At 45.8% G+C, this 23,346-nt stretch overlaps 1 protein-coding gene across 3 annotated transcripts in view; it reads right to left on the reverse strand.

Moving 5' to 3' along the window:
- Positions 1 to 23,346, reverse strand: part of ZNF236 (zinc finger protein 236) — a 1,017,074-nt gene that overhangs the window by 855,176 nt on the left and 138,552 nt on the right. For all 3 annotated transcript variants that reach the window (XM_085606997.1, XM_085606996.1, XM_085606998.1), the window contains exon 6: positions 22,037 to 22,209. In XM_085606997.1, the coding sequence (XP_085463123.1) occupies positions 22,037 to 22,209 (173 nt within the window). The remainder of the gene's footprint in view (positions 1 to 22,036; positions 22,210 to 23,346) is intronic.

The following is a 23,346-nucleotide window of genomic DNA, read 5'->3' on the forward strand; positions in this document are numbered from 1 at the left end:
GCGATTTGTCTAACTATGACTGGACTTGGACATGCCTGACTGGCTGCCTGACAATTTCTAGAATGGTAGCAGCTCAAGAAGAGTCAAGAGCTTCTTCATCTGGGAATAACTAGAAGCCACCACGACTTCTGTGCAACTCAAAGTAAACAATTCTTGTGACTGAAAGAAGGTATTGATTTAGGTATTAAACATCGTATTCAGCAGGAGCTCTAACATGGCGGCCAATCCTGGATCCAAAAATGGTGGCCTTTCACGAATATCAGAATGCCAGCGGAAATATTTAGAAAAACATTGCATCAAATTAGATAACTGCTGCAGCCAAAGAAATGTGTTAATTATCGAGTTAGGTGTAACTGTGTTACGTGTACAAGCTTCCCAACAAAAGGTTTTGTTGCAGATGCTTCGTCTCTCAGCTGGCTCTATCAACCTAGCGTCTGAAGCGGTCCATGTGGGTGCAGACAAGCCTAACCATGTCCCTTACTAAGAGTCAGACAAACCTCTTGCAAACCTTTGAGAAAACATGAGCAGATAGAAGCATATAGCGATACTGACACTGATAACCAAATCTCATGCAAGCCTAATGAAAACCTACGATATAAAAGAAGAACGGATTGAAGCGTAAAGTGTGCCATACAAGCCTACACTGTAATAAAGTGATCTAAAATGATCTTCTAACTAGCAGTCACTCCGCCAATCACACTCATCTGCAGCTAGACCATTGTTTCATGCTGCCAGGAGCAGGGAATATAAAATGTTGGCCACTACTAACTGTTTGCTATGTAATCCTGTAGAATAGCCTATTCGAAATCAAGTTGCGAGCCAATAGCCAAACTGAGCCCTGCAAGCATACTGGCATCGCACTACTATACCAATCTGGTTACCTGACCTTCATAATCAGCATTAACAAATCCAGTGTTTGTGCTGTTTGACTTTCATAACGGCGGTCACAGCCAAATTCTTTCTACGTAATATCTGAGATCTGACTATCGTCTCCTGAAGTGTGAATATCTCAGACTCAGAAACTTGTGAAATCCACTGATCTGCATGTTAAACTTACCAACTCTATATGCAAGTACAGGTCTCATAGCTGTAGAAAAAGTCTTTGTTTAGCTCTACAACCAAGAGACAGGCCCTGCCCAGCTTCTAGGGCTAACCTTGCAACTGTCAGAAGGATAATTTTGCTATCTGTTAAAGCCTCAAGAAAGTATTTCGCTCGTTCGAAAATGGAAGATAAAGACCACAAAACAAGCCTTAAAAGAATCAAGGCTGATACGCCGAATCCTGATTTGCCTACTAAAACAAGATATCAATTCAACCATGGAAACTATATTGAAAAAACTCGCAAATGTCCGCGAACTAGCCAAATCAACGAAAGAAAGCACAGATGTTATTCAGAATGAGATCTTTGCAATCCGTCAAGACATTAGAGAAACCAACTTCAGAATTGCAAAAGCAGAAAGTAGGATCAGTCACCTGGAGCACTCAGATGCTATAATGACTAAATTCCTACAAACACTCAATAGTACATCGTACTCACTCACCAAACAACTTTTGGACTTGGAAGACAGGAACAGACGTGGAAACATGCGAAAATGTGGTCTCACGGAAGGGGAAGAAGAATCAGCAGGTCATGTATCACCTTTTTGGAGAAATGGTTCACACAAGCTACAAATCTGGTATTCAACAAACCCCTAGAATTTGACAGGGCACACAGAGTTCTGACAAGGAAACCGCCTAACCAAAAGGCCCCAACATCGAACGTTTGCAAACCACTCCGCTAAAAACATGTGGAAATGATCTTATCATTTATGAAAAAACATAATCACATACTCTGGAAAAGTAGCAAAATGTTCATATCCCAGGATTACTGGAAAGAAACGGTTGAAACAAAGAAAGGTTTTCTGAACCCCTGTCCAAGACTTAAAGCCATGAACTATCAGTTGTCATTTGCGCGCCCAGCCAAATATAGTGTCTTAGTTCAAGGGACTCATCATAGATTTACTGACCACATCGCTTTGAAAAAATTCATTGACGAAAAAGAAGAAGCACTAATAGACACATCCAATCACAGTTCAACAAGCTCGAGAGCATGACCTAACATTAACTTGCATTAACACATTGCTCATAAATCAACATGATCTGAACTAGTCATCAGTGCACTACTATTGCCTTCCAATGCTTGACTGAATGTCTCATGTGAGATATATAGTTCAGTCTATATTCACTTGTGAAATTTATGGTTAAGTTTTGACAGGTCTGTTAGCGTTGAAATCGTTGAAACGTCCCCTTGCTACTTGATATATATGTCACTCATACACACCGGTGCCTTTTTGTCTCATTGCTGGTGCTCTCCTTGTTTTTTGCTTCCTTACTGGTAAGATCATATTGGTCTCTTGCTCAATTAGCAAAATATCAGGTAGAGAGTGGATCACTGGTCCTGAAAGGACCAGGGTAAACATAAACAGTACAGCGTACTGTTAAGAAACCCTCAATCACGTTTTTTGCAGGTGGGATTCAGCGGTATATTTGGTTATCCGCTTCGTGCTTGACAACGTGACAGCATCATCATTGGGTTAATGAATGCTTCCTCCACCCGGAGGTTTTTCCTCTGTTTTTTTCAGTAGTGATCGTATAACAGTGTGGGTGTGTAGTGAAGTGATTTATAGTGAGTGCAGATTAAGAAACTCGTAAAACCAGTATGTTATTTTAATAAGACTGGGTTCAAGTTAGTTTAAAAACGCTTTTCGTGCAGGAGGCAGACAAATTAAGGTCTGGTGCACTATAAAAATGTGTCCATAAAAGAGGTCGACATGTTTCCGCCCTATCTAGTGCCCCGAGGGGTCAGGTGGGCTTTCATCAGGACCTTGTCTATGTGTGGGGGACACTAATATTAATAGGTCTCCTAGTGAAAAAAATGGAATAGATTGTTCTACCAAAAATAGGTTCGATTTGAACCTTGTATCCTTAAGTCGAGGGTAACATCGGGTAGAAAGGGTCTTTCCCGCTCTTTTTGTCGGGAGTACGCGGCTTGTTCTGTCGCTGCCTCTTCTTACCCGGTATTGCTCAATTAGCCACAAGACTTAAATCACTAAAGATGGCTATTCTATACACAACTTCATGAGCAATAGTAGTTAAGTATGCATACAATGATTATTATGGGCTTGCTAGTACAATTGTGACGATTGTTAAAGTTTGTTTCCCAAAATGATTTAGTATAGCCAGCTACCGGAATATAAGAATGAATCCCGTCGGTTACATATAGTGACTAGTGCAAGTAATAGTTTACCCACGGGCCAGGTTGACCTCAAGATCCAAGATTGCTATTGAGTAAGCCTTAACTTCACATAGTAATTTCAGATAATTAGAAATGTTTATATTTGTTTTTCTGAGGGAATGGTTCTTCCTCTTACCACCATACCTGTTCTATACTTGGAGAGGTGGAGAGGTTGGGTGGGGGGGATATGGGGGTGGGCTATGGTATTATTTTTTCTGCTTTTTGTGCTTAATTTTCCTGTTTATTTTACTATTATTCTGTCTTTAGTCACTTATAGTTTTATCAATCACCCAGATGGCCTTACTATGGGAATATTGATCAGCACGTACAGGATTATGATAGTCCAGGTAGTGCTCAACAATATTACAATTACTTCTACTTCTATATAACCAGTAGTTAAATTACAACTTGATAATAATATCAGGAAGAAGCATCCCTTAAGGATACTATGCCTAGATCCATGCAATAGAAGACCTCAAAATATTCGTACGACGATCCCCAAGAGATATGTAGATACACATTCACAAAAGGAATATACACACAATGTTCAACCTTAAGTTACCACATATAATCATCCCCGATGGCCTCAACCCAACAAAATATTAAGATAATATGCTTTAATATAAAAGGTATCAAGCATCCAGTCAAGAGAAAAAAGATTCTTGATGACTATATAAACAGAAAAGCGTCATTATTCTCCTGCAAGAAACGAAGATAGATTCATAACAATTCAACTTACTTAGAAATAATTTATACTCTGACGTGACAGGTTCTGCAGCCATAGGTATGAAAAACAGGGTGCTAAAACTCATTGCAAAGAAAGCAAACATAGACGTAGTCACAAGCAGAGCTGACTCGCAAGGTAGATGCGTTATTTAGAAATTAGTTAAACACAACACAGAATTTAACATCACAAATATATATGCACCCATTAAAGATGACCCTGGTTTCTGGGAGGAACTCACAAAGCAACTCAAGATAATCCCCGACTCAGTCACACACATACTTGCGGGGACTTCAATCTACCTCAAGATCCAGCTCTGGATAGAAACTCACACTGCCCTTTCAGAGCCAATAAATCACAGAAAATCCTAAGAAATATGTGTAAACAATTTAACCTGAGCAACACCTGGGGAACACAGAATTCCACAGAAAGGGATTTTACTTACTAGTCGTATCCCCATTACTCGTATTCACACATCGACTACCTTCTCATAACCGGTAACGCCATAAATAGGATAGATCAAACCTCTATTGAACCAAGAGTAATATCAGATCATTCTTGCATCACCTTATCCATCTCTGACCCGGCTCCTCATAAAAAAACAATCCTTTTGGAGATTTAATGATGAAGTTATCTCATCTGAAACAAATAGGCAAAGCATTGAAGAAGCGATAAGCAATTTACCTAATAAAAATAAATTAGGCGACACCTCTGACCTCACGTTATGGGAGGAACTAAAAAGTACATTTAGAGGAGCGATCCTTAAATTAAGATCCAGCATGAATAAAGAAGCTAATAGCAATCTCCTGAGACTAGAAAAAGAAACAGCTTGTGAAAAAACATATCTCCTCTAGAGATGGTCTAAAGAAATACAAGTAAATAAAATTATAAACTCTAGAGCGGGGGTATAGGTTACTAAACAAAAAAGTGAACTGTGAATCTAATAAAGCTGGGAAGAGTCTAGCCTCATACTTTAAATTAAAACTCCAGAAAAACACAATAAATACATTATTAGATTCTAACGTCGCAGCACACACTAGCCCAAACAAAATAGCGGAAATATTTAAAGAATTTTATCAAAATCTATATGAAAAATAATCAGAGCTGAATGTTTCTAAATGCCAAAGCTATTTGAGTAATTGCAAACTGCCCACTCTATCCGAACAAGATAAACTTTCAATCAATGGACCAATAACCTCAGAAGAAATCGTTGACACAATTAAAAAACTTAAGACAGGGAAAGAGCCGGATGGGTACAATGCCAATTTAAAAAAAAAATTGCTACTCCTCTAATTCTTCCTCTTCTGAACCTGTTCAATCATTTTGCCGACACAGGCCATGTATGATCCTTGCTAATCGACTACAGAAACATATTTCCAAACTTATACACCCGTCACAAGTGCGTTTTTTAAGAAACAGACTCTCCAGCAACAATATGCGAATCCTGTGTCATGCTTTAGAAAAGGCCAAATTAACAGATTCCCCCACAGTAGCTATCACGTTTGAAGCTGAGAAAGTGTTCGACAAAGTCAACTGGACATAACTAAGAGCAACGCTTTAAAAATGTATTCTTGGCGAGGATCTAATCTGCATGATGATGGCCCTATACTACAAACCAACCGCTAGACTAAGAGCTGACGGGACAATTTCCTCACCTATCAACCTAAAACGAGGCACCAAACAGGGCTGTCCACTATCTCCCTCCCTCCCTATTCCTACTAGCTATAGAACCCTCTTTATACCAACTAAGGGGAAATAAAGATATCTAAGGTCTCTGTTTCAATGATTACACGGTCAAGATCACTGCATACGCAGACGACTAGTTTATCTCTGAAAATGCAGGTACTGCTATCCTGGCCTTAATGTCCTCAATACAAGAATCCTCCAACATCTCTGGATATACGCACAACAAAGATAAAACAGAGGTTAAACTACTCAATAACATTGGTAACAAAGAAATCATTGGAAACTCGAGCCTGAAATGGCAACCAGGATGCCTTAAATGCCTAGAAACGCCACCCCGAGACGCACCCACGGACCCTTCAGCTGCCTCGCCTGCAAGTTCACCTGCATCCGGACCTGCCCCGCACCAGCACCCGCCAAGCCGAACACCAGCAGCAACCACCTCAAGTGCATCCTGCTCAACACCCGCTCCGTCCACAGACACGCCATCGAACTCTGGAACCTCCTCGACACCACATCTCCAGACGTTGCCTTCCTCACGGAAACCTGGATGAACGACTCCTCAGCGCCCGACATCGCCATCGCCATCCCAGAGGGATACAAGATCACCCGGAGAGACCGCGACAACCAGACTGGAGGAGGCATCGCCATCGTCCACAAGAACACCATCCGCATCACGACCAACACCGACGACACCCTGACTACCGCCGAACACCTACACTTCCAGATCCACACCGACCCCAAGACCACCCTCAGAGGCACCCTGATCTACCGACCCCCGGGACCACACACAACATTCAGCGAAGACATCGCCGACTTCATCAGCCCGCACGCCCTCCCCTCCGCTGACTACATCCTCCTGGGGGACATCAACTTCCACCTGGAGAACAACAACGACCGCAACACCACCACCCTGCTTGACAACCTCGCCAACCTTGGACTCAAGCAGCTGGTGTCCACCCCCACCCACCTCGCCGGACACACACTCGACGCCGTCTTCTCATCCAGCAAAGACATCGCCTTCAGCCACGCCACTGGACTCCACTGGACGGACCACAGCTGCGTCCACTTCACCTTCAGAAGAACCATGATCCACCACCACCAGCAACAGGAGGCTCGAAGAAGCTGGAACAAGATCACAGCCGACCAGCTCGCCGCTTCCCTGAGACAGCACCCTCCAGCCAGCTCAGCGAACCCTAGCCAGGCCGCCGACAACCTCACGAAGTGGATCAGCACCTGCGCGGACGAACTCGCCCCACTGAGGACCCCGCCCAACAGACCCGGCAGCAAGAAGGCCCCATGGTTCACCGACGAACTCAAGAGCTCCAAGAAGAACTGCCGAGCCCTCGAGAAAGCCTGGAGAAGGGAGCCAACACCGGACAACATGACCACCCTCAAGCTCGCCACCCGGAAGCACCATCAACTAATCCACGCCACCAAGAAAACTGCATTCAAGGACCGGCTGGACAACAACGCACACAACTGCAAGGAACTCTTCAACATCGTGAAAGAGCTCTCCAACCCCAACGCCGGAAACAACGACATCACCCCATCGCAAGACCTCTGCAACTCCCTCGCCGCCTACTTCCACAACAAGATCGCTGACATACACAACAGCTTCATCCCACAAACAACGCCCCCCACGACCGCACCAACGCCCCCCACCACCACCCTCAGCGCCTGGACCCCGATCAACACAGAATACACCATCCGCACGATTAACTCTATCCACTCCGGATCTCCGACCGACCCCTGCCCTCACCACGTATTCAACAAGGCCGACGCTGTCATCGCACCCCACCTGCGAGACATCATCAACACCTCCTTTGACACCGCCAACTTCCCTGAGAGCTGGAAGCACGCCGAACTCAGCGCTCTACTAAAGAAACCAACAGCGGACCCCACCGAACTCAAGAATTACCGCCCCATCTCGCTCCTCCCTTTTCCAGCCAAAGTCATCGAGAAGACCGTCAACAAGCAGCTGGCCGCCTTCCTCGAGACGAATGGATCCCTCGACCCCTCACAGTCTGGCTTCCGAGCCAACCACATCACCGAGACCGCCCTCATCGCTGCCACCGATGACATCCGAGCCCTGCTGGACAACGGAGAAACAGCGGCCACATCCTCCTAGACCTCTCCGCGGCATTCGACACTGTCTGCCACCGCACCCTAGTGCAGCGCCTCAGCAACGTCGGAATCCAGGAGAAGGCACTGGAATGGATCATCTCCTTCCTCGACGGAAGGACACAGAGAGTCCGCCTACCACCGTACAAGTCAGAGGCCACCGAAGTCATCTGCGGCGTCCCCCAAGGATCCTCACTCAGCCCCACCCTCTTCAACGTCTACATGAGCCCCCTTGCGGCCATCGCACGCCAACACAACCTCAACATCATCTCCTACGCCGACGACACCCAGCTGATCCTCTCCCTGACCAACGACCCCGCCGCCGCCAGAGCCAACCTCCACGAAGGGATGAAAGACGCAGCCGAGTGGATGATGACCAGCCGCATGAAACTGAACTCAGACAAGACGGAAGTCCTCATCCTGGGCTCCTCGCCCTCCGCCTGGGACGACTCCTGGTGGCCCCCCGCCCTGGGCACCGCACCCAAACCGACAGACCACGCACGAAACCTGGGCTTCATCCTGGACTCCTCCCTCTCCATGACCAGACAAGTCAACGCCGTCTCCTCGTCATGTTTCAACATCCTGCGCATGCTACGGAAGATCTTCCGGTGGATCCCCACCGAGACCAGGAAGACGGTCACCCAGGCCCTTGTCACCAGCCGACTGGACTACGGCAACGCCCTCTACGCCGGAACCACCGCCAAGCTCCAGAAGAGACTCCAGCGGATACAGAACGCCTCAGCCAGACATCCCCCGAAGCAGCCACATCTCCGGACATCTGAGAGACCTGCACTGGCTCCCCGTCAACAAGAGAATCACCTTCCGTCTCCTCACCCACGCACACAAAGCCCTACACGACCAAGGCCCGAGCTACCTCAACAACCGCCTCAACTTCTACGCTCCCAAACGCCATCTCCGATCAGCCAGCCACGCCCTCGCCGCCGTCCCCCGCATCCGAAGAGCGACAACAGGAGGAAGGTCCTTCTCCTACCTGGCCGCCAAGTCCTGGAACTCCCTCCCGACCGACCTGCGCCTGACCCAAGACCACCTCTCCTTCAGGAAGAAGCTCAAGACCTGGCTGTTCGAGTGTTTGTGTGGTTTTTGTGTGCTCTTCCTAAAGTTCCAAATAGGAAATCTTCTTCCAGTGCCTCCTTATGCAAAGGCACTCCATAGTAATTAGCTGCCCTAGCAATTAAATCATGATATTTAGTAGTATCATCAGGAGGGGAAGGTTTTGCTGGATATAGATCCGGATCTGTATCTTGCGGTGGATCTATATTAATCATCCCATGGATCTGGAGGTAGTTGATTATAATTGCCATCATCCTTCTCTATTGCGGGATTTGTGTGAGGAGAACCTGATGGTGTAATGTGTAAAGGATCTGTATCTGGTATAATGGGTCTTGGTGAAGAAGGTGGCGGAGTCTGGGGAATGTGAACAGGGCTAGTAGCGGTGTCATTTTTCTTTTTGCGAGGGATTCTGTATTCAGTGTCTGCCTTACTTTTTAAAAGGTATTTCTGGTTTAGCTGTTATGAATCCAGTATCAGGATTTATGTGAATCTTCTTTTGTTTAGGAGCCAGCCTTTCCTTCATTTTATCCAAAATCGGCTCGGTGACTGTAAAGGAGCATCTTTTTGTTTCGGCTCCAAATTTTCTGCGGAGAGATGGATTTTTGCTTTTTCTGTTTCGATCCGAGATGTTTCAGAACCGGAGGGGTATCATCTTGACTTGCTGTTACAGTGCAGAGCACGATGGAGTGGCATTTGAATCTGAGTCTTAGGGATGACCATGGCCTGTTGGCAGTGGTGGCCCAATAGCCTTTTTTTTTGTTGGAGTGGGTTTGGTGGGCAAAGGGGCTTTGGTACTCAGGGCACCCTGTCCAGCCAGAACGTCTTGGGACTCGAGTTCGATCTCCAATTCAGAATCTGAGTCCTGGAGGGAGAAGGCCTCTTCCTTCTCTGCTGCCATTTATTCCTGCTCCTGCTCGATGTCCTCACCGAAGAAATCAAGGTTGATACTTTGTTGCGGCATATCTCTCCGTCGAGCCAGACGGTCCCACAGAGTCTTTTCGGAACGGAACGACCGACACGCGCCGCAGTCTTCTTCTTTATGTTCCGGGGAGAGACAAAGATTACAGATTTTATGCTGGTTGGTACGAGGATATTTGGAGTGGCATCGAGGACAGAATTGAAAGGGCGTCCATTCCATCGGAAGAAGGCTGGATGCTGTTTTTTTAAGTAGAAGCTGAGGAAAGAGGTAGGCCCGAAGGCCCCAGTTAGAGTTTGTTTTTTTATAATAGAGATAAAGTTTTCATAGATTTCAACACGAAAAGGTTGAGACGCGATCGAAAACAATACCGGCGAGGGTAGAGTGAATTGCGCACCAAAGGGATCCCAATTAACGGTTTCAAATCTGAGCCCCGCTGTCCGAACCCGATGGCAGAAAAAAAACAATCTACCAATGGAGTCGATGTCCATGCGCACTATCACCGAATATGGAGGAGTCACCTTACCTTGTGACTGGAAAAGACTTCTTCGAAGAAAGACAACTTGCAAACATCCGGACCCAAAACTTGGTGGCAGGAGTATGTAAAGCATGTGAATCTACAGCACACATGCCTCGAACATATGGATTATGTTACCAACCCTGTAAGCATTTTTTCTTGGCATGTAGAGCTGTAGATTAGTTTTTGTATATTTGCAGTTCTTTAGAATTTCATACAAACCAACTTCACAGTTAGAAGAATTTTAACAAAAAAGCAGTCAATGCAGTCCTATGGGAGAAAATAATGTCATCGACTTAACAGTAAGTACTTAGGTTTGGGAGTTGGCTTTCCAGGATTAGAACGAGGATTCCCCCAGGGTCAAGCTTGCACTCTAAAAGCACCCTCAACGGCACCAGGTAGCCAGGTGCAGAGTGCTGAGGCCCAATGTTATCCAATACGAGATAGGGGGCCTCCGGTTGGTGACTACTCATGAGCAGGCCACAAGGTTATGGGAACAAAAATCTTGGACTTAAGCTCAGGGCAAAGGGGGATCCGATTTAGCACGCAAGGCGCACCCATAGTGGCACAGGGTCGGCCGGATACAGGGTGCGGTTTTGGCGTTGGGTCACCTGTTGCTTTTAATGGGGATCTCCGGTTGCAACAAACACTGCAGGCTTGGGGACGAAGATCTTCTGGAGTCGACCACCGGTTGGAGAGGTAAGTTGGGATACCGGGACACCATTGGTTAAGCCACCCAAGGTTGTGGGGCGTCTGGTGCCTTTGGGCGTTTGATTCTTCTTACTGGCTCCAGTCGGGAGGGGGGTCTTCCAGAAAGGGGCTGCAGGCGTTGGCTGGAGACTTGAGGTAGGTCAGGGATCACCAGATCCCAGGTCAGGATCGCCAGGGAGAGCTCCTTGGGGTGTTGGGGCACTCGAATTCAGGCTGTGGGCTTCGGGTAAAGAGTGGTGCAGACTCGCAGATTTGGCCGGAGCCTCGAGTCGGTTGGTGAGCGGATCCAGTGCGCAAGGGAGACAAAGTCTGGTTTGGGAAGGCAGGGCAGGTCCTTTGGCCTCTAGGGGGCGGTTGGCTGCAGGACACACCGGGTTTTTGCTGGAGCAGGTTAAGGTCAGACAGGTGGTTAGGGCTGGAGCCAAGTCAGTTGGTGTCCTCCTCTTCTTCGGCACGGCTCTTCGGTCCTTCTTCTTTCTTCTTGTCTGAGGAGGCAAGGTTCAGGGCTGCCCCCAACTGCTAAATTTAGGGGCGTTATAGGTAGGTACAGGTCGTGACCAATGGGTCCCTTCCTTGGGGTGGGTACACCCCCTATTATCCACTCTCCAGTGGGAGGGGGGAATAAGACTCACTCTGGTTGGCAAGGTCACCCCATCGTGGAATGAGAGTTGTGATTCACCTTGCCTCGGCAATGGTGGGCTCACCTCTCCTTCTAACTTGGTTTTCCCGCCGATTCTCCTGCCCAAAGTGGGGTACAGAACCGGTTTGGGACAGTTGCTGAGAGCAGCAAATGTCTGGGGCAGGCTACAAAGGCAGCAGGCCTTTGAAGCTTCCCCTTCGTGGACTCTGCCGATCTTGGGGGAGGAGGCTTGGCACCTCTGTACAGGATGTGCTTTGTTTCAAGACCCCGAGAGGGGCAGGCTCTCGACCCAGGGGTCAAGAAACATGTCTGGTGGTGGCAGCTGGCAAGCACCCACTCAGTAAGGACACTAGAGTTAGGTCGTTTTTCAGGGGGCATCTCTAAGATGACCTCCGAGTGCATTTTTCAATAAATCCCACACTGGCATCAGTGTGGGTTTAACGTGCTGAGAAGTTTGATATCAAACTTCCCAGGTTTCAGTAAAGCCAATATGTTGCTATGGAATTCGTCATGACAAACTCCCAAACCATATATTCTTTACAGCTTTACTGCACTTACAATGTCAAAGAATGGACTTAGCCACTGCAGGGGTAATGGGCTCATGCACTTGTACTATCACCAGTGGTATAGTGCACCCCGCTACAGGGGTGGCTTACCAATGCCAGGACAGTGGTTTGTAGGCATGGCACACAGGGATGTGCCATGCCGACTCTTCACTTTGCTCCAAAACACGGGGGGGGGATATATATATATATATATTCACTGAAAAAACCATAGGTTTCACACATGTTATAGTTAGTGGAAATTTTACTGATAAAAAACCAATGAAATTCCCCCGTTATAGTTAGTGCAGGCAACTATAACTCACGCGACCGCAATCCTCTGCTGATGCTAATACTGTATTTAGACACTTATTTGCCCATGTCTTCTTCCATAAATTTTTAGCTATACATATATTACAAATATTTTTTTTTCATAAAGACACATATGTCATCAGCAGAAGATTGCGGTCGCGTGAGTTATAGTTGCCTGCACTAACTATAACGGGGGAATTTCATTGGTTTTTTATCAGTAAAATTTCCGCTAACTATAACATGTGTGAAACCTATGGTTTTTTCAGTGAATTTGCAAGGTTTTTTAAATGCTAATTCCTAACTATAACGTGTGTGAAACCTATGGTTTTTTCAGTGAATTTGTACGGTTTTTTAAATGCTAAGTTACTTTACGCCATTCGTGGCGTGCGCGCCCACTTAACGCAGTTCGTTCCGTGCGCGCACGGTGCGCTTCGCGCACCGTGCGCGCACAGTGAGCACGCAATGCGCTTCGCGCACCGCGCGCCCAGTTTACGCAGTTAGTGCCGTGCACGCACGGTGGGCACGCGGTGCGCTACGCGCACCGCGTGCCCACGTTACGCTAGATGGGCCATGTACGCACGATGCGCTTCGCGCACCGTGCGCACATGGAGGACATATGATGCACTTCGTTTTGAAAGGTAATATTTAAATTTTTCACATAAGGTTTTTAGCCATGCACAAATGGTGCCCTTCGGGCACCATTTGCACACGGGGTGGGGAGAGTGTGGATAATTTTTTTTTTTAAATATTTTTTTACCGTACGCGTACGGTAAGCGTAATCGGCGAAATTAGCGAAAAAATAAAAATTCCGTTTTTGGCCTTGGGGGATCTTTGGGGACTCCCTCAACATGGCTAGGTGTTTTGGAGCTGTCCAAACAGCCCCTTTACATGTTTTTGTGCTTTGTATTTTAATCCACACTCTCAGTGCGAGAGAGAAAATGGCGGCCGCCGCTTCCTGGTTTCGGCCGATTCGAATGTTTACTAAGATCTAAGAGCCAATCAGAATCGCGCTCGCGCACGCCACCGTACGCGTACGGTAAGCGTACCGTAAGCGCACCGTAAGCTGGCTCAGATATATATATTGATTTAAAGGCTATTTTCTCAGAATCTACTGAACAGATTTACACCAAACCTACAAAAGGCACTTCCTTGACCTGAGGACTACCTCTCTGCCAAATTTCTAGTAATTCTGTTCAGCCGTTCGGGCTGTAGCTGTGTCTAAAGGTCCTATGGAAAAATGCATGGGAAAAACGCGTTTTGGGACCCCCCTTTTATCTCAGCCCCCGCTTGACGAATCCCCCCGAGACTTTCAGGGTAGGAGCGGAGCGTAGCGCCCCATCTATTTTGAAAAATTCGCGAGGATTCGTCGACCGGCGCCAAAGTTATTCAAAATAGAATGTTGCGGATTTCCTATGGAAACGTGGTCCTAACTATAACTACCTACTGGCAACCGCCAGTAGGTAATATATACATGTAATATATATATGTAATATATATATATATATATATATATATATATATATATATATATATATCTATATATATATATATATATCTATATATATATATATCTATCTATCTATCTATCTATCTATCTATCTATCTCCAGGGCCTCTAAGCGTGGCACGAAAAGTGCTGCAGCTCTTACAGGTCTTCCCATGTGGCCAGAGAGTTGTCAAATGGGTTTTGTAACAGTACAGTTTAGAGAAAGAACATAGGCCCTGGGTACCTGGTTGGCAGAAATCCAGGGCACACTCAGTCAAAGTGCATCAACATTAGGCAAAAGTTGGGGGGTGGCAACTATGCAAAAAGGGGCACTTTCTCACATGGGTTGCGGCGGAACCCCTCCTGGCTATTTTCTACTGTGATGCTCTCAAAGTAAACTGTTGCTGCACCCTGAGAGGATTAGGGTCTCAGCTGCAACTGCGGAATGGCTGTCACTGCCTGCAACGAACTATAGTTGAAGGCGAGTGAATGTGCCGGCACATACTGCCTATCGATATCTTTGGAGGTGGTGAACCCAACAGCTCAGTTTAATCTATTTGGACTGTTGGGTCAATGAACATACGCCACAGGACCCACATGGTTAGTGTCCTGTAATGGGTATGAGGAACCACAGGGTGTACTGTCTGGCCCAAGATTTTACGTTCTGAATTTAGTTCTTTAAGTCCCAAACCACCAAAGGAGCACCCAACAGCTCAGTTTAATCTATTTGGACTGTTGGGTCAATGAACATACGTCATTGGACCTACATGGTTAGTGTCCTGTTATGGGTATGAGGAACCACAGGGTGTTCTGTGTGGCCAGAGATTTTACCTTCTAAATTTAGTTCTTTAAGTCCCAAACCACCATAGGAGTACACTTCTAAATCCCCCCCCCCCCAGACCTCAGGAGAGGAACTTAGAGACTCACAGGGTGTCTGGCACAGGGAAAAAGAGGGGTGCAGACCAGATCCAATTGCCACCGGCCAGCAGGGCAGTTGAAGGAAAAGGACTTCGGTAGTTATTTGTGTCCCTGTAACATTAATAGGAGATCAGTCATATGACCTTTGGGGTCCGCTTCTTTTTTGTGGGTACATGACCTTCAGGGCTCCTCTCAGGTCAGAGAATCCTCTTCTGTCCTTCATCAGGTCCAAGGGTTTACTTCTGATCTAATGCATGTGCAAGACGTGTTCTGAAGTAGGTGCCAGGAGGTGAAACCTTGATCCCTGGCACAAGGTAGTGGACAGAAATGACTCCTGGACAAGCCCTAACCAACGTGGCCAACCTACTCACTTTGGGCCTTTTCAAGATGGTACACACTCAACTTAGGCTCTAAAGGCTGGGGGTATGTGTACTATGGTAATCTTTGAAATCGGATAGAACAAAAGTAGGGTTTTCCAGAAACCAAACAAGAATTGTTTTTACATCGTGTTCAAGTGCATCCCAAAGTGTTCTATGTACATTGAGCAGACATGTGAACAAGGATTTGACATTCACGCAGATTTTTACACTATAATGGGAAATGGACGCTCACACTCGGAGAGGCTGGGTCAAGATATTGTTTTCTCCTGAGAACCATTTCACACTTTTTTCACACCCATCCAAATGCTAATCCCTGGCTAGAAGTCAGAGGGCAAATGCAAATCATACTCCAGGAAATGTTAACTTTCTAAAAGTTACTTTTCCTTAATACTTATTAAAAGTCCAACTTTACCATTCAATTGGATTTTTAATAATTAATAAAAATTAGCTGTTTAATTATTGATTCAGCTTGTCCCATACCTGGAATACCGTATTACCGTTTTCATTCTGTACTTTTAGTTTCTACATACGACTGCTAGGTCTGCCACAGTGTAAACAAGCATTGGCATAGCCAATAGGTCTCGCCTTTGGGACCTTATAAGTGTTTACCCATGCAACAGTTGCATAACTAAATACTTATAAGGTCCCAAAAGCGAGACCTATTGGCTATGCAAAGCGGAAGTGAAAGTGATCGCGATCAAACAAGCCACGAAAGTGAAAGTAATCGCGGTAAAGCGCGGTAAAGCGCGGTAAAGCGCGGTAAAGCGCGGTAAAGCGCGGCGCGCGCACCCCCGCACATGCACTGTAGCTCTAGGCTGGCCTGGTAGCACTTTTTGGAGCCCTCGCAATAAGTCTCGCCAGACCAGCGCATGCGCTGGGTCAGGCGAGACCTAAATATCTATTGGGGAGCTAGTCACTGTAAGGACATATTAACATTACATTTCAACAGGCCTTACTTTTATATACTATGCACCCTGACTTGTATGCGTCAAGGCCTACATAAGGGTGACTTAATATTTGAAACGCAAGTTTTAACCACACATATAGATTTTGACGTTGCATTGACATTTTTAAATTACCATAGGCAGGCTACAATGGTAGGCCTAATGCCATATTTTACACTGTCACTGTAGTGGATGGCACAATAGGTGCTGCAGTCCACTAGTAACATTTAACTCACAGGCCCTGGGCACAGTTTCCAGCATATACTAGGAACTTATAGGCAAGTTAAACATACTAATAAGGAATATGCCAATTCAACCAGGTTTAAAGGGGTAGCACAGGCACTTTGTCACTGGTTAGCAGGGTTAAAAAGCACAGCGTTATAAAGCCAGCAAAAATATAGGGTCCAGAAAAAGGTGAAATTTGGTGGCGACAATGCAGAAAAGGCGTATTTTCTACAGGGTCACTCGTAATAGGCCTAGATGTACAGTCACTGTGCTACTGAGTACCGATTTATGATGACTGCATCCAGGATCTTGCCTAATTTGTCTGTGGGCCCAGGGTCATTATTCTGCATCTGGTTTCTTAGTAACAAGTCCCTTGCAATTCTTGGAGAGAGGTGATGTGGGGCAGGGGGCTATGCTCTGCTTGGTGTGCATCATGGCTGCCTCAGATTTTAAGTCAATGAGGCTTATTTAGGCAGCGGAGTTGCTGAATTTCTTAACAAATTTTCCAAAGGGATGGAAGCATGTCCAACCAATGAAGATGGCGATAGAGTTCCCGCCAGGTGAGTGGGAATCCTGAACCATTTGCCAATGTTACTGTAGGCTAAATGTAGACCAATATACTATAATAAAAAGGAGCCTCTGGAGTGCCTGCTGCACAATTTGTATCCCGGTTTGTTGCCACAATCAACATGCTGCGAGGCTCTAGCAGGGGTGGACGTGTGGTGCGCTGCCTAACGGTGCGACCTGATGCGAACGAGCAACACCCTCCACTGACACTATTACGACCGAACAAGCATGGGATTATCTACTCACCCAGGTTGCAGTCTCACTGTTGGCGATTGCCACTAGTGACCCACAATGCTACCCCTGGACCGCCTCGGTGACTTGGCTGCCACCATCAGATATGCTTCCAGTCCGTGGGAGTGGAGTCAGCTCCCCCGCGTCAGTAGTAGATGTATTCAGCCGGCGATACTAGTGAGGATGGGTGCGGGGAACTGAGGTGGTGCCGCCGGTTTGGTGGTGGAGTGCAGTGGTACTGCAGTGACAGGTCTCCTGTAGTGTGAGAGTGGCAACCGGAGGCCCTATCACATACTGTGCACGCTGCTGGACTGCAGCGGTGAACGCTGTTTTACTGGGACTCTACAGGGCTTGTGGTGATTGCCAACCAAGGCCCCGGACCGTGGGCCAGTGGGAAGCCCCCCCCACGCCTAGGACGCTAGGCCAGGGACTGTGTGCTGGAGTGGGGCCTTAGCTGGTGGCCTGCATTCGGCTTCAGCTATATCGACTTCTGCCTTGAGGCGAAACGGAGGACTGCGTGCTGGAGGGGTCCCCTTCAGGTGAGGAGAGCAGTGTCTCGGTCCACGCTGGATGCACATACCACTGGCGGTCCACCCCCGAGGCACTGTAGCTGCTCCCTGTGCCCCCATGTTGCTGATGTCTCCTGTGTTGTCGGTCTGTAATGATGATGGCCCACCCCTGATGCACCTGCTCTAGGCCTGCATTGCCTCAGAGGGAAGGAGGGGGAGGATCCTGGGAGTAGGGGTAGCATATTGCCCCCGACCGCCCCTGACCAGCCTTGGCTCTGGTGTCACGGAGTCCTATAGACTATTGCTGGGCCATCCAAGGTTCATGTGCGACACCATCGTCTTTGAGCTCTAGGAGATGGACACCAATGAGAGGACCCTGTCCCCCGCTGATTGCACCTGTCTTTCTGCTACCTGCCGTATTTTTCTGAATACTGGGACTTGCGCATATGTCACTGAGGAAGTGACCCCTGCTACTTGGTGGGGTCTGGACCATGGCCTTTCTTCTGGGATCCGAAACCACTCCACCTCTTCTTACCAGCCTTGGGGTTGAACTGATTGTGTTCCATCTGCAGTGTTTCCACGTGGTGCTTCCTAGTAATACGGTGGCATAGCAAGTGACCTGGCTGGATTTCTCGCGCCGCCCAGTGGGATTTTCTGCAGCACTTACGACTGTCCCACTTGGCTCACCGACTTAAACTTCACTAGTTCTTTGATCAGTTTATACTTCTACTATTGTTACCATGGGGCGCACTAACTCCATGAAATTCATACAGAAACAAGGTGGAAAATCATACAGCAACACAGCCTCTGGGATGGCTCCTCTTCCCGTACCCTTGATGACTGTGTCCTACCTACACACTTTGCGCACTCATTAGTAAACAGGATGCGATACTCAAGGAAATTGGAGACTCGCATAGATGCCTTGTCAACCGATTTTGGGATCCTTCATGATGACCATCGCAAACGCTCCGAAAAGGTGATGGCAGTTGAAACTGCTCTGTCTACATTGGCCCTGGTGCAGGATTCACACTCCACAGCAATTTCTGAACTTAAACAGATCTCTGTTATCCATGATAGAGCCGAAGATGCGGAAGGCCCCTCACATCGCTTTAATGTGCGCATAATAGGAATGCCAGGAGTGGAGGGCTCCAACCAGACAAAATTTATTGAAGTCTGTTTGTAATGTACTGCCTAACTATCTGCAATATAATAAAACTAATTCTTTAAAAAAAAAAAATGTAATACTGGAATTGGTTTACCTTGGCCAGCCAGGCTTTGTAGACTCACAGTAGCTAAGTCATCCAGCTAGTCGAGAAGGTTAAAAGACAGACAGTACCAATCTTTCTAGTATCACTTGATAGTTTTTTCTGCAGGACTAGGAGAAGGCTGGTCTGGTGCCTAGATTTCTCACAATGGCAAATGATCAACCATAGCTGTTCTACTGTAAAGATAGTTCTTAACAGTTAGACATCTGTAGTAAAACACTTACAGAGAGGGCCCATACATCAATTTCCATTGTCTCCAGAGCGAGTTGCCCTTAGTAATGAGCCTTCCAGCTGGGGAAGTTTGAAGTATAACAATTGAATCAGAAGTACTAAAACTAGTTTTGTTTGCATGTCGGGATGAAGGAAATTAATGCTGTGAAAACTAACAGAGGAAGTTAAAATCCTAAAGGTCCCAGTGATGAGGGTTCAGCCCAGTTTCTCTGAAAGGCTTTAACACTGCATTTAATATTTTACATGAAAAAATTGATGTCCTAGTTTGCGATGTGCCACTGGTAAGGGTGGTACTGGATTGGTCAAATCTAAAACAGACACGATTTGGACACACATGAAGAAAACAGTGTTGAAAAGAGTGTTGGTGGAATATTATAGTTGGAGAAATGATTAAGGTTGCATACTATTTACTGCTAAGCAATGTCATTTACAACTTGTGATAAAACAGCAGTGAGGCAAGGCCTTACTTAAAAAGCCTGTCCCACATATCCAGATCCACCATAATCCTGACATTACAATATAGGCTATACATGGAGGGAGGGATGAGGTAAACTAATTTCTGATAGGTGCTGGAAAGGCACTGTCAAATCTTTTACTCAGAGTAAACTAAACTTAAACCTCAATAAAACTGAATGCTAACATTATGCTCAAGTTATTCTTTGGGTGATGCACCCCACAATGAGAGAAGAGACCTCAGAAGAGAACAGGGCGGCTCCATTACTAGCTCCTAGGAGTCTTTACCATTGGTTCCACCACAATAAATTGCAAAACTAAATCTACATAGGGAATCACACGGAACTGGAATACCCTCTGGAATAATATAAAGAGTTGTTTCTAAATGAGAATCAAAGACGTTGACTACTCTATGATTGGTACTACACCTCAACTATATGACATCACATATCCTCAACAATTAGTTGCAACTGTTGTAGGGGCTATAACGAGAAGGATAACACTTTACAGATTGGTGGGAATTGACCTATACTTACCACTTTCTGCATAAAACGTAAAGGGTGAGTAGGGAATTGTAGGGATTCCTCAATACCACAAGACCCAGGGAAAATAATATTGGGACCAAGACCACCTTGCTACACTGGCAGCATGATAACAGACCGCAAGTTAACTTGGCAATACTTGTGAGAGGAGACACTGGTCATTGCTAATCCGTGGTCTTGAATCTAAGGACTTTCGATATTGGATCTGGAGTGGGCTTGTGGAAGACTTCGAAAATCAGCACCCATGCCAGAGGACCTCGCAAGGCCTTAGGAGGTAAGGCAAGTGTTTCCAGAATTGAAAAGCTGTATGAATATCCACAGGGTCGACTGGAACTAGGGTTGAAGCTGCCAGCAGAGGCATGGCCAAGGATCTCGTAGCCACCTTGTGGCCCAAAGGTGAACAAGCCAGCAGGAGCCAGAGGATGAAACACAACCAACAAGGCCTGGATAAATGTTGCTGCTTAAGCACTAAGAGTTGGAAAAGTTGGAATTGGGCCCAGAAGCAGTGGCTACGAGATAACAGGCTTATGTCATCCAGGATGGGAGATCAACAGCGAGGAAGACATCGAGATCCGAGTCGGAAAATGGGCTGCAGACAGGAGCAACATCAGAAGAAGAGTCCTTCATTCTGTATTTTACATATTTAATGAAGGAGAGCATTTTAGAAGATACAACTTTCACCCTGGACCTTTATAGAGTATGGGATCTGGACCAGGAGAAGCGATTCCTTTGTAGTTAATCCCAGACTCTATCATCAAAGGATTTTCCTTACGCCTTTTGATGGCTTTCAAAAGCATGAAACAAAAACTTGGACAATACCTGAAAGCACCAGGCGTCACGGGGACCCGAAATGGACCTCGGATTGTAGTAGGGTCAACTACTTTAGAACCCGATATCATGGGAAGCTACATCTTTCCCTAAAATGCACTGCATGTGTAATTTAGAAAGAGAATTCCACTCAAGAGTAAATCAAATTCAACGTCAATGGGTGCAGAAGGGAACAGAGAGCAGGGTGGGATTGTATACAGCTCAGTGACATAACATTTGGAGGAGTCATTGGAGTCAAATTCGCAACACGGTGTCAACTGGTGGATCCATTTGAATGTCAGAGTACCTAGGACATCTTGTAAAAATTCATTCATCAAGCTGATGTGTTGGAGAATAGTCTGAGGTTACTGAGGTTAGACAACAGACAAATGAATTGCTGAAGAGATCACTGTTCACACACAAAGTAAACAGCATAAACATTTAATTACAGAGCCTTGGCCCCACATGCTGTAATTCTCCAAGTTCCAGTATAACTCGCATGTCCCACATGTAAATATAGATCAGTTTTATTTCTCAACAGTTCTGACAAGATATCTATTTTACCATGTTAGATCAAAGTGTTGGGTCCAAACCTATCGATACCGCCTCGAGTAAGCCTGGACTGCTCATCCAAGCTAATATCGCAGAGTATGGAGTACAAAAGAGCAGGTAGATTGTCAAATGAAGTGCAGTATCTTCTAGGGAACTAGGAAACCTGCGGCAAAGTACTGTGATCAGTACAGAAAATACACGGTCAAAACAGACCATTGCAGTACCAAGAAAAAAACCTCACATGAAACAAAGTAGTGTACCTTGATAATTCTACCAATACCAATACGTTGTATTCTCCATAGATGAAAACAGAATGATGCACAGTGTAGTGTATGGAATGCAACAATGTACTCTTTGGATTTACTGCTCTGAATATTTAACAAGTATTGCACCTTAAAATTGATTGTTTTTACCTCAGAATGAACTCTCTGTATATGAGACTGAAGATTGCCTTTTTGCGAGAAAGCTGCAGGGCAAAACATACAAGAGTGTGGTTTTTCCCCAGTGTGCTTGATTAAGTGAGTCGCTAATGCCCCCTTTTGGTTAAAAGCTTTTTCACACTGATTGCATTTAAATGGCCTTTCACCTAGACAAAAAAAAAGAAAACAAATTATGATTAAGCGCCTTTCATGTGAAGAAGAAAGGTTTTCAATTGATCTAGAACACTAAATGGTCATTTCCAAGTAAACAAAACACAAGTTAATAAGAGGTGTACACACGTTTAGAGAGCAGAAGTATTTCAACACTGTAAAATGTCTAAAGATTTTTTCAGGATCATAGTCCAACTAACGCTGCACCACACTAAGAAGAGAGCATTTAAGCCAATAAGCTCGGAAGCCCAATATCTAGAGCAGTTACACAATTCCTCCTTTTATGGATGGCACTCTCTCTTTACTATAGATAGTTGTCCTGTGCTGTTCTACAGTTTAGCTTCAATGTTCTAGAGGGAAATAGGAGTGTGGCTGTTAAGAGGCAACACAGTAGAATGACATGGAGACATCAATAAAGGATGCATTGGCATGCAACAGTGGTGAGGGGTGATTGAAGATAGCTGACCCTCGAGACACTGCAGCATGTCTAATTTCGGGTTATGTATATATACACCCCATCAGACCTATGTGCAGTTTCTCATTTTGTGGGACTGGGATGCGTAATTTTACTTTGAATCCAGTTACTTACATTGGAGGCTATCTCCCGTTTCTTTTACAGCAGCACATTACTTTTATCATTGTATTTATTCTGAAAAGAGGAAGGGACGCAGCCAGCCTCCAGCAGTCCTGCCATTTAAGCCTATCTTTTGCCATGTTCTTTTGTTGAGGATGATTTTTAACAACATTCTAGCTTTCCAGGGAGCCTGGCAAAATCAGAAGAGAGACCACCCGGGGAAGGCTCTTAGCCCACGGACTAGGCTAGGGAATATACCACCTGCCATTCAACACTGGAGGTACACGCACCCATGTGTGACCTGGGATATGCATATGGTCAAGTAGCTTTATACGGCAGCGCTGTGCCCAAAGACACCCTCGAGGGAACATGATGCTCCATAGCACAAAAACACAAATAATGGCAGAAAATTTCCACAACTGAATATAAAAACAAACGGTGTTGAACACACCACTAATCACCCCAGGCAGGATAGCCAGCAGGAAAAATGTCTTGGAACACCTACGACTTGTAGTCAGACATCTTTGTTCTCATTTGTTGTCCTTTGATTAATGTCTGC

This window comes from Triturus cristatus, chromosome 5_2, assembly GCF_964204655.1.
Source record: "Triturus cristatus chromosome 5_2, aTriCri1.1, whole genome shotgun sequence".
NCBI lineage: Eukaryota > Metazoa > Chordata > Amphibia > Caudata > Salamandridae > Triturus > Triturus cristatus.